Consider the following 12,940-nt stretch of genomic DNA (forward strand, 5'->3'; position numbering starts at 1 on the left):
TTGATTAAGAAATACATATTTTATTCACAATGCATTTCCACCTTGGATTATTCATTTTTTTTCAATACAAGACTGGGAAGTGTTTTTGTCAAAACGAGGTAAGTAAGTAAACCCCCAAAATAATGTGTAAAATGACAACATTCAGATACATCTGCAACAGACAGGGGCATCGCCTTTATACCAGCAACAAGACCAAAGTTGACCTTCATTCGTGCACCTTGTAACACAAAGGGGGACTACAGGTTTGGGGATCACAACAAGTATTTTACAAGCTCAAAATGATTTAAATACACTAGCAATGATTTACAACTGGGATATACAATCATTGGGAACACTTTACATTTTTTTATTATACACATACACATTTTGTTATATTTTAAAGTAACAGTTCTTTTGCACCAAGTGCATGCAAAAAATAAAATAAAGTTTTAGTCTTCGCCAACTGACTAAGATGTATTAAGAACAGGCCTGGAATACACACCTTGATAGTAAGAGGCCTCTAAAGCCGAAGGGTCCATGCTGGCTCTTCCGGACATGGGCAAACTGGAAGACATCCCTGAGCCATAGGAGGAATATTGCAACGCTTGTTCATATGCTTTCAATTCCAGTTTATGCTGTTGCTCTGAAGAAGACATTAAATTATTGATGGAAAACGGGTGGTTGAAGGAGTAATGGGGGTCTCCTTTGAGGTGCAGCTGGGGTTCGTGGGCCATTGTGTGCAGCGAGGATAGGGACGTGGACACGGTGTGCACCTGTGGGCCGGTGCTCTTCAGTTCAGATCTGGCGGTGCTAGCGCTCCTGTGGTCCAAACTGGGAGGACTGGACGACTGGTTCGAGGAGGTTATGGAGCTCGAGTCCATGTGGCCAGGTTTGCTGCTGGTGCTGTCGCTGGCCGGCGAGCCCGAGCCGCTCGACTGCTCTCGCTTTCCATCTGACCTTTTTCCGTCCGTCAACTTTTTTTCGCATTTAAAGCGCTTCTGTCTTCGCAGGTAACAGCCATTCTCAAACATATTCCCAGAATCAGGGTGCAGAGTCCAGTAGGAGCCTTTTCCCGGTTTGTCGGGCGACCGGGACACTTTGACGAAGCAGTCGTTGAAAGACAACGAGTGTCTGATGGAGTTCTGCCATCTCTGCTGGTTCTGACGGTAGTAGGGGAACAGGTCCATTATCCACTGGTAAATCTCACTTAAGGTAAGCATTTTGCTGGGTACCTGCTGGATAGCCATTGTGATGAGGGAGATGTAGGAGTAGGGTGGCTTGGCGTGCGGGTAACTTCTCCTGAAAGTCTTGTTGTCTCTGGCCCGGTTTAGGTTGGGCTGCGCGTATGTCATGGAGCTCATGGTGGGGCTCATGCTGGAGTACGGGTTCAGCGCGTTCATGGAGCTGTGCTGAGCCGTCATGGCGTTCAGGTTGGACGGGCTGAGCGCGGTACCCATGGTCGACACCCCGCCGCTCATTCCGTTCATGGCGCCGGTGGCACCCGGAGGCATCCCGGACATGGTGCCCGGACTCAGTCCCGCGCTCAGCGCTGGGTTCGCGTAGGACATGTTAAAAGAACTGGAAGTCATATTCCCACTTGTGGACATGCCCATGTAACTGTTCATATTCATAGAGCTCAGTCCAGCGTTCATGCTGCTGTTCGTCATGGGAGAATATACCTGAAATAAAGAAATCGTGGCCTTTAGTACTGTAATAGCCTATATTCAGCACTTTTATTCGTATAGAATGCAATTTTGCATCTTTTCTCAGCGACAATCATGTAATTTACCGATTAAAAAAAGTATTCGTTATTTAAATATAGTAACGGAGTTAACAGATTTAATTAGGTATGATACAAATACAGTAATTTCAGAACATTAAAATATATAAATAATAGAGAATATTTTTATTTTTAATCTAGATGTAAAAAGTAATGTTTTTATTTTGCTGTTTTTTAAATAACGAAATATTAAATGTGCAATCGATGCACGCGACGTATTTTGTTTTATGTAGGCCTAGCTTCGTTTTACAGAATTTAAGTTAATTAGCCTAATAATGCAATTTCGCTCAAACGAGACAAAATCGAATCTTGTATACATGTTTGTGCAATATATCCATAATCTATAATAAATTTAATAAAAAACAGTTTAGTCAGCTAATCGTTTTTATAGTTTATACTATTTCGAAAGACCATTATATTGGCTAAACTCTTCCAATATCAGACTATTGTGACCCACTTGTAATGGCATCACTACTGCCACCAAGTGGGTTGATCAATGGCTTATGTTTTCTTAGCTACAGACGTCAATTCAGTGGATTTTTTATATATTTAATTCTTTAGTCTTTTAAAAAGTGGTTTGCACCGTAAGCCTCGGTTTCAATCTGTTGATGCATTCATTCACGTGCATGCAGCTACAAACTTTCTGACTATTCCAGCAGCTCAGTGTGACAGTAATAATCGTCGCTCACCTCTTGTGCATCATTATAGTAGCTGCTCCAGTCTGGAGTTTCGTGTCCTTCCATTTTCACTGCGCCCAACATTATAGTCAAAATCCGCAGCTCGTGCACATGCAGTTCGCAGACTCACAGCGTGTGTGTGTGAGTGTGTGTGTGTGCGTCCTAGCCCCGCGCGCAGTCACTGGTGGGATGGTGTGCGCGGGTTTGGGTAAAATGAGGAAATGTTGAGACTGAACTGGAGATCTTCCCCTGTCTGTTACGTAGAACACCGGTACAGCCCACTCTCGCATTTGTCTGGATCTCTCTCCTTCTTCCAGGAACACGTCTTCTCTGTTGTTTTTAAACAGGAATGCCCATGTGTTTTATTGCACAATACCATACTACTGGAATAAACTCATTATGTTCCATGATATTGCATATACGAAAAATCTAAATATTTTTGGCATATTGTATAAATATAACTTCAAAATTTTCTGCAAAATAACTGTCTTACTTTATAATTATTTTAATTAAGGAATTAAATATTTAACATTAGAATGTTAGATATTTTCATTATAAAACACGTGTACTTACAATATATTACAATGTACCTATGTTAATGTAATATGGTAATATTTAATATTTGTCTAACTGGCATACATAATGCATTTATAATACTTTTTAATATCCTTCATTAATATGCATTTAGAAAACGTTATATAATACTAACATTTCATGCAAAATATATATGAATCATAACATTTCTTACTGGGCCTAGAGTACATTTTTATTTTATAATATAGACCTAGATATGAGTAGAGGTATTATACAATTTTACCAAAATAATAACCTACATGGATGCTTTTTCAAGTAGCTAAATTTATAATGTGCACATTTTTTTACTAGGACTGTTTAAATAATTGAATACAAATAATTAAAATGTAATAATTAAAACGTAATATTTAAAATGTAATACAGATAGGCTACAGATCATGCAAGGGGTTTCAGTGTATTTTAACGTGTTACAATAACTGAGCAAACTTCACAGAATAGCAAATAAAATATTCTTAATAACTTGTTTAAAAGTCTAATAACTGTGGAAGCTATTCATTTTGGTAGTGAGTGGAAACCTGGAAACCCCAGCATCTCCCTCCTTTTATTGCTCAGATGAACAAGAGGTCAGATGTCCCACTGTACACCTGCTAATGAGCGAATGACAGCACTGATCACCCACTTACAGCGGATTATCTCCAGTGATCTCTCACACCATTAGAGCACAGATCGATTCCTCACAGGACGGAATGAAATGGCCCTTGAAGCAAAGAACATTAGACCATGTCAAAGCCCCCACGAGAGACAGAGAGAGAGAGAGAGAGAGAGAGAGAGAATCATGATTGGATTGTCAGTATATTTAAGCATGATTTATAAAATAAATAAAAACTGGTTAATATTTATTTATATAGCTCAAAGGTATAGGCTATATGTTCTTCAGATCATTACAAATATGGTTTTATTTAGACAGAAAATAAAAAGTACTTTTTTGAATGTAAAACCATATTCATTTTAATTAAAACTTTTATTAGTCTATGTACATTTCATTCATTTTCTTTTCTCTTTTTTTAAGATGTGTGTGCATGGAAGTGAATGTTTGTACTAAAGCTCACGATTCCTTTTTTTTTTTTTTTTTTTTTTTTTTTTTTAGCAAATCTGAACATTTGATTGGTTGAAGTCAGCCGAATACAGAATGAGTAAATAAATATGCATAAATGAAAAAAAAAAAAAATAGCAATCATTAACATGGGATTATGATCCATGTGCAGATTTTCATTCGCAACCGGTTGCTAGGAGACACTAGATTTCACTGTTTGAGTTTCTGACGTAAATAATTGTAGGTAACGCTAGAAAATATTTTTCAGACGGTAACGTTACAATTTTATTTAAAAGTGCATTTTCAAGGTGGGAATACAAGGGAAGATGCTTTTAAAAGATTCTGTCATGGCATGATAAAAAGCAACTTGTTGAGAGCGCGAGCTAGCTGGCTAACTAGCTATATATCGTTTATAGCATTGAGCTGTTATTTTATTTAAAAAATGTGTCTTTATAAGTAGCTCAAATATAAGGTATAATGATTATTTAATTATTCAACATTGCAAAATTCAATTGATAGAACTGAACTAAGACATGTAACTTAAGCTGATTATTTTTATAAGACAAATGTAAAAATTATTTTAAGCAAATATTTTCAGAAATGAAGCAAAAAGTGTGTTTCCCCCAAATTATATAAATATAAATGTCTATATTAATAGACATTTTTGGTTTAAAAAACATTTAATATGATTTATTGTTTTTGTTTTTCCTAAACGTCCATCATACTTTTCATTTCCAGGATTTCCAATATATGAAGCACCTTCATGTAACCAATCAGAACAGAAGAAGACTTCTTTCTTACCTTGCCAGGTGAGCCCTGTCATCACAGATTTCCCTCGCATCCTGACAAAACCCAGCTGTGTTGGGTCTCAAATAGACTTTCACTTTCCTCTCCTCTGCAAACTGCCCCCTAAATCCATGTCTCAACAAAGACTAACAAAATGAGCCGGGGTCAGAGCACAAGCCCAAACATTTCCTCCGTAGACAAATCAGTGAACACAATGGCTCTTCCAAAACTTAAAGCCAGGCATTGGATTTTCAGAAAGCTCGTCATAGCCTCTCTTGCAGGGACCACCAAAGCAGTATCCTGGTCCCAAAGGCCGCAACCTCCTGCTAAGCCCCGATCAGAGAGTCCTTTCTCAGCAGGTGGATCTTACAAACCTTGCACACTTGCTCAGCAGGTTTCAGGTGAGGAGAAGAAAACCTCCAGTACCAGTACTATCCAAAGCGTTGATTCAACCATGGAGCTGCTCAAGCTGCCAGAAGAGATTGACCAGCAGAGGGCGACAAATGAGACCTTGGCAGAGACACAGTGAGGAAAGTGGGCACACAAAGGATGATAGTGGTGCAACTTTCTCTGAAAAAGAATTGGATAAAAGCGTCTTCTAAATGCATTAATTTAATTTAATTTAATATATATATATATATATATATATATATATATATATATATATATATATATATATATAGTAATCAGTTATGATTCAGTTATATTATTTGAGCAACAGATGTGTCCAACTTCTATTTTCATATATATATATATATATATATATATATATATTTATTTATTTATTTATTTGAAAGTTGGACAGAGCTGCAGCTCTGATGATGAGGTTAGCTGTTTGTTCTGTATTATTTTATTGTATTTTGTTCTATTTTTAATTTGCCTATAGTGTAATATTTTATTATTTTTGTTCATTTTATGTTCTTATTTTATGTAGAAAGAGAAGGACACAGCTACAGCTCTGATGATGAGGTTAGCTGTTTATTTATTTATTTTTTAATTGTTTTATTTTATTACTTTAGTAGTGTATTATTTTATTTTATTTTTATTTTATTTTATTTTATATGGAAAGAGAAGTTACATAGTTGTTCTGATGATGTTAGCTTTATTTATATATTATTTTTAACTTAAATCTCCAAACAAACTCTTCCAAATTCTAAATATTATATAAATATGATATAAAAAGCGCTATACAAATACAATTGAATTGAATTGAACTGAATCATGAGCTTTTTTCATTATATTAGTGTTCAAGTTGAACAATAAATGTAGTATTTTATCATGTAAATCATAAAACATATTTTGTGTGTGTGTGTGTGTGTGTGTGAAATGTTTTACTTGATACAGTAGATGTGTTATCTTCCTTTTAAATAAATGCCGCTTGGTTTGATATTTTGTATCTAATGCAGTGACATTTAAATGTGGCTTAATTGTCCAAATACTTTTTAGAGCCACTGCTAGTGCAACATGTCAATGTAAATATACTGTGCAATATTACCTTTTCAAACCCTGTTGAGCTTATGGTGATGGTACACTCTATTGAGTCTCATTGCCATTTAACATTTCCTGTTAGTACATTTTGGGTAAAGTCATAGTCTTGGAATGCTACTCAGAGCATAAATTAACTACTTAGAGGAATGCTCATGTGTATTTTCCTTCAGGGGCCAACTCAAAGAGACACCTCTCAGTACTACAAGAGAAATGTTCCCCAAGACCAGTGTGCCGTCCACCTGTGTCATCTGGTGTGTACAAGATGGTGAGTCAGTTTTACAGATGGATTCTGTCGGTGGAGGAGGCAAGGATCTCTTATCCCAGATAAACAATAACTGTTATCTAAATTGTTGAAAGTTGTGCAACCAAATAACTTTTTGATGCTCGGGGCTTTAGTAAGTATGAACAGTAATTAATGGTCTTTGGATACATGTTCGCAAAATCTATGTAACAGAAATTATTTGTATATATATATATATATATATATATATATATATATATATATATATATATTTTTTTTTTTTTTTTTTTTTTTTTTTTTTTAAAGGTGACCAATGAAGATATAATAATGGCCCGTGGATGAAGCTTGACTCCAGTTCAGAGACCAGAAAGGACATCCCATCAGGCCGAAACCAATCAAGGTCTTTCACTCCTGGCAACCTGGACACCTAAAAAAAACATGTAATATTTAGTGATGTACAGTGGAGATTAATTTGGACATAAATAGTATGTCTTTCATTGTATTAAATAGAAAATGGAAACCTGGGCTCAAGTGGAGCAGGATTTTTTCTCAGTATGATTTTGTTGTCTTTTTTGATAAATCATATTTAATCAAATGGTTTTTTGGGTAATTTTTATTGAATGTATGAAGGCAGTTTACACAGGTGTTCCACAGGTCTAAATACTTTTTTGATCTATAGTGTATTTTATACCTAACAAACTTTTTGTAAAAGTGATGCTATCCCTTATGAAGAAGTATACTTTAGCATAATTATAAAAATAATACTTATTACAGAAATAATATACTTCAAAAGAATATACTTTGTGGTAACTGTATGCCAGGTATTACAGTATATTTGTAATTACACATTTGTAGTGATGAAATTGCTATTTAGTACACATATTTTAAGTTTAATATTGATTAACACACTACAGTAACAATTACAATCAAGTACTTAACATGAGTTTCAGTATGTTAGTCAACACATCAAAATACGTCTACATCTTTTAAGCATGACAAAAGTTTATTAAGCACAATTTTCAGAAAGGGATCTTTTGGTTAAACTAGAAGTGGGTTTGATGTCTTGCATCTCATGCAATGACATTCAGGCATTTTTAAGTGAGTCGTCAATGTTCAAATACTTTTGAGGCAGCTGTATACTTGATTTTATGCATTATGACACTACGGTCTAATCTATGTGTTGAAATATTGGGATGTTCCACTTGCTATCAGCATGTCAATCTCTCAAAGCATTGCTGGCGGAAGGGCGCAGAGGGTGGCCTTGGGTGCAAATGATCATCTAGTTTCCCGCTACCTGAGAAGAGCGTCCGAAGCTGTCATCAGCCCTATTTAGGGAGCAGTAACACAGCGAGTAATTGCCCGTCACTTTACTTCACTCATCTGTGCTGCGGGTCTGTCTGGAGCCAGCGCGCCCACGCATCCCTCCTCCCGACCTCTCCAGCACTCACCTGAGAGCTGATAACACAAGATTTACTACCTGTGACACTCCCTCACTCTCAAAAAAGAGCCTTTTAATTACTAGCTTTTCCCAGTCATGAGGGTCACTGAAAGGTTTCTGTTGGACGCGGCTGAGAGGGTTTATATGAGCGATACCTGGCTATGGGGCCAAAGGATGGCGGGACAAGTTGAAGATTCCTCCTTACGGTTCAGGAATGTTTCTTTTCAGTCCAGGAAGGGCCAGTGACTTCAGCGTGACCTTCCAGGTTTTTTGATGAGGCTTAACCGTGCCAGAGCGAGGTGATAAATCTAGTCTGTCACAGGGTAGAGTGAATGAAACGTATGCAATAAATCGGTGCTGTCAGTGGAGCCGTGGGGACGTGTGTGGCAGAGGGCCTCTCCTGCCTGTCTGCAGCTTGAGGAACACAAAGGGCCCACACACAGAGTCAGATCTTAGGACATTTCTCCCACTGTCTACAGTTCAAACAGTGGTGTGAAGTTATGGAAGAGACGATCTGTGCAAATAGATGGACTCATCTTTTTTTTATGGCAAAACATAGGGCCTATATCACATTGAGTTGGCACCTAAAACGGATTATGTTTAAGGTCCAAGAAATGTTATGTGAGATGATACATTTATTTCTGTTATTAATATTTATTTATTTATATTGGATCACGGAACAAAATTTCAGGCCTTTAGATATACATATGAGCCTTGGAAGCACTGATCACACTGAGGCTAAGCTAGCAAGCATTATGAGACCACTAATTTAATTTTGCATTTGACATTTTGATACAGAAGCCGTAAGACGCCATATAATGTTTATCTGTCTTGTTTTCTTATGATCATAGCTGCATTTTCTCATGATCTCATCGTTCTTTCTGTCATCAACTATAAAACCATGATATACTGCTTATATAATAAGAAATGCTTTATGAGCACCAAATTTGCACACCAGATTTTTCTGAAGGATCATGTGACCATAAAGACTGGAGTAATGGCATTAAACATTAAACATTTTTTTTAAATACATTTTCATGTTTAATTATTAATACATCTATATATACACACTAGGAGTCAAAGGTTTGGAATAATTAAGATTTTCAATGTTGTTGGAAGAAGTATCTTCATCAAGGCTGCATTTAATTTATGAAAAAAACTGTAAAATAGTTTTTAGTGTCACGTTATATTTCAGAAAGCATTCTAATAAACTGAATTCTTATTACCAATGTTGAAAACAGCTGCTTAATTATTTGTGGAAACCAACAGTTTCAGGATTCTTTGACAAATGTAAAGTTCCTTTTTTTGTAAAGAGCATTTATTGAAATGTTTTATAACATTACAAATATCTTTACTGTCACATCAATGAAATGTGTCTTTGGCAAATAAAAGTATTAATTTCTTAAAATAATAATAAAATAAATAACTGACAAAAAATGGTAGTAAAGCATGATATTTTGGGGGTTTTGTAACACACACACACACACATAACAGCTTTTCAACTCTAATTGTTTATTAGTGTACCATCCATTCTAGTCAAGTCATGCCTGTTGAGTTACAGCTTGCTTCTAGAAGTTGTGGCTTAATGGTTAGAGAGTTTGAACTCCTAACCCTAAGGTTGTGGGTTCGAGTGTCAGACTGGCAATAAAACGACTGAGGTGCCATTGAGCAAGTCACCGAACCCCCAACTGCTCCCCGGGTGCCACAGCATTTGGCATAAATGGCTGCCCACTGCTCCGGGTGTGTGTTCACTGTGTGTGTGTGTGTGTGTTCACTGCTGTGTGTGTGCACTTTGGATGGGTTAAATGCAGAGCACGAATTCTGAGTATGGGTCACCACACTTGGCTGTATATCACGTCACTTACACTTAGAGTCTGCCACACTCAAAACCTGACCAGTGCAACAGCACAGTTTAACCAGCAGAGGACAGCACTTGGACATAAATCTCATCCTGACAAGCAGAGGTATAATCCACAGCTCGGCTCTTGCGATATCTTTTAGAATCATTTTCATTAAAACTCATTAATTATGAATTCAGGTCACCATTTAGGTTTTTAGTCTTCCTCCTAAAGCTCCATACCTGTTCAAGTCACTTTAAAGATGTATTTTCAGGTCAAATAGGACATTTCAAGATCCAATAACGTATCATTAATATATGTTTTTTAATAATAATTTATTACTCATTGTTGGCTGCTGTGTGAAGGTGTTTCTGTTGATTCTACTGGGTTTTCAGCCCAGACAGACTGTGTTTCCCACGTGCCTAAACAGATGTCAGATGCTCTGGAGGACTGGCAGAGAATGGCAGAGTATTACAAGGAAAGACCAAGGATTAGGATGTGTGGATGTGCTGTAAAAAATTATTTAATTATTTTATGACTCACCATAGGTGGCTATCAGCAAAGTGACTAATGCGTGACATTGAAAACTAGATGTGTTGAAATAAAACCATAAGGCTATGGATTTAAGGAAGTACATGCAAAATGATTTAATAAAAATAAAAAAGTCTGTAAAATTTCTTGCATAGATTTATATGTAAAACTATAATACATTAAATCATAGTAGAACCTAATTAGATCAAATTATACCCAAAATGTGTACTTACAGTGTCCTGTCACTAGATGGCAATAGACACGCATTATTTTCCTGTTAGAATTAACGGATAAATTAAAGATTTTTATATTTCTTATTGTTCAAGACCCTGGGTTATTAAATGTGGACTGTTGCATACATTTCACATTAAGCCCTCTAATTATCATTTAATTATTTTATTAGATTTTTGATTGATTGAACAGTTCTTTCCAACTTTCATTTATTGTATTTCTTTATTTCTCATAGGCAACATTGTGTCCCAGTGAGCTCAGAATGTTCTGAAAACCCAGCACCTTCTAAATTCATCTGTGCCCCCTTTGTTATGAAAGACACACTTTTCTCCAAATACCAGGTACAGCGGCACCATTAACAGATGGACATGTGCTTCCTTTTCAGTGCTGGGACTTTTAACAGCACCTTTTTGCCGCAGAAATCACAGCATGCCTCCTCCCATCAGCGTCCTGCGTTCCTGCTGTGGACTTCTGCATTCATAGAAGAGCCCAGAGCAGCTCTGTGTCTGGTACATGCTTTCTCTCTGTTATTATCTTGCTTCGAATGTAATTATCTTGTAAGTGCATAAGAGAAGAGAAATTGGGTGAAGCACTTGAGGATGATCTTGTCAAGAGTTTAAAATATATATATATATATATATATATATATATATATATATATATATATATATATATATATATATATATATATATATATATATATATATTGTTTTTAGCTTGAATATTAATACATGCAGTTCACATAAATCATAGCTATTATCTCAAGGATATTACCTTTGAGTTTGCTTATGCTGGGAATATTAAATTCCTCATGTTACCTTCTGATCAGAAAAATAATTGAAGTGAAATGTTGTTTTAGTGTTATACTCTTGTATGCCATAAAGTCAGTGCTCTATCTTACATTTTTATTATTATTTTTTTATTCTTGGATAAAACTGGCAGATCTGTGGAAAGAGAATCTGTTGGATGAGCTGCTCAATGTGGTGGAGTCAGTTAGCCATGTGAAGGACACAGAACTGCTTCTGAGGTTTGTTTATTTAATTAACCTTAATTGGCATAGTCTAAAGTGGAAGTTTTGGAAAACACATTTGGAAAACCTGGTTTCTTTAAAACATGAAAATATGTTACTTTTTTATTTTTGTGTAATACTTATTTTTTTGTAATTGACAAAATGGCATAACAATGAAACAATTTACAAACATATTATTCTGAATTATTCTGTAATAAATATATATATTGTTATAATGTTTCTAATTTTATACACTACTGTTCAAAACCTTATGGTCAGTATGATGTTTTAATACTTTATTTAGCACAGATGCTAAATAATTAATGCTAAATAAATTGATCAAAATTGACAATGAAATTCATGAATATATATATATATATATATATATATATATATATATATATATATATATATATATATATATAAATTATATTAGGCATATTTTCAATATTGATAATAATTAGAAAACAACATTGATAACCAGAAAACCAGCATGTTAGAATTATTTCTAATGAATGATGCTGAAAATCCAGCTCTGCATCGCAGGAATAAATTACATTTTCAAATATATTCAGTTAGAAAACAGATATTTTAAATAACTGTAATAATTTTTCCCAATATTATTTTTACTGCAGTCTTGGTGAAGTTCCCAAACTGTTTTAACAATAGTAATTAACTTCTAATATATGATCTATATTCCATGTAGTTTCTACAGTACATCCAGAATATTTAGGCTTTGCCTGCATAGATTTTATACAAGATTTAGAAAACTATTTACATTAGTTTTGAGGTTCTATAGAATGTCACAATGCAGAACGTGCCAACAACAATGTGCCAACTTTTCATATTTGTGCATACAGTACATAAAAGAATGGTAGAAAATAGGAAAAGAAAGAATTGTTAGTTTGCATTCAAGTCACTAACTCCAGTGAATTCTCAAGACATTTTCTGAATAACATTGTGTTGGACATTCTCTAAAAACTTGGCCTTGTCCCCAGGAAAATGTCTTGCCTATTAAATGTAAGTCTGTGGCAGACTGCAAAACAGCCTCACTAACTCCCTCTGAGTTCATCTCAACAGAACAGGTTGAAAATCTATTCTAGTTTTGATGTTGGAGAATTATTTCGTGAATTCATAGTACTTTTTATGAGTTAACCTCATCTCTTATATAAAGCTATACTGTTAGTAAGCTAACAACTGTGCTCTTTCTATTCCTCTGGATAGTGTTGTTTTTTTGTTTTTTTTTTTTGTATTCCAAACCACTCTTTGTTAATCACCAACTACCAGTGGCTTAAAGTTTTCTCATTTTTAAATC

At 35.3% G+C, this 12,940-nt stretch overlaps 1 protein-coding gene across 1 annotated transcript; it reads right to left on the reverse strand.

Moving 5' to 3' along the window:
- On the reverse strand, nt 1-2,683 carry LOC128031458 (forkhead box protein A1-A-like). The gene is made up of 2 exons (XM_052619729.1): nt 2,449-2,683; nt 1-1,658 (listed from the first exon to the last, which is right to left on the reverse strand). Exons 1-2 carry the CDS (start codon nt 2,518-2,520, stop codon nt 447-449), a joined length of 1,284 nt encoding a protein of 427 aa, XP_052475689.1. The 5' UTR covers nt 2,521-2,683; the 3' UTR covers nt 1-446.
- Nucleotides 2,684-12,940: the final 10,257 nt, after the last annotated feature.

Source organism: Carassius gibelio, chromosome A17, assembly GCF_023724105.1.
Source record: "Carassius gibelio isolate Cgi1373 ecotype wild population from Czech Republic chromosome A17, carGib1.2-hapl.c, whole genome shotgun sequence".
NCBI lineage: Eukaryota > Metazoa > Chordata > Actinopteri > Cypriniformes > Cyprinidae > Carassius > Carassius gibelio.

Coding starts and splice junctions, on each gene's coding strand:
- LOC128031458 (XM_052619729.1), bottom strand. CDS start 2,520: ATGTTGGGCGCAGTGAAAATGGAAGGACACGAAACTCCAGACTGGAGC. Junction 1,659..2,448: donor ACTATAATGATGCACAAGAG/GTGAGCGACGAT, acceptor TCTTTATTTCAG/GTATATTCTCCCATGACGAA.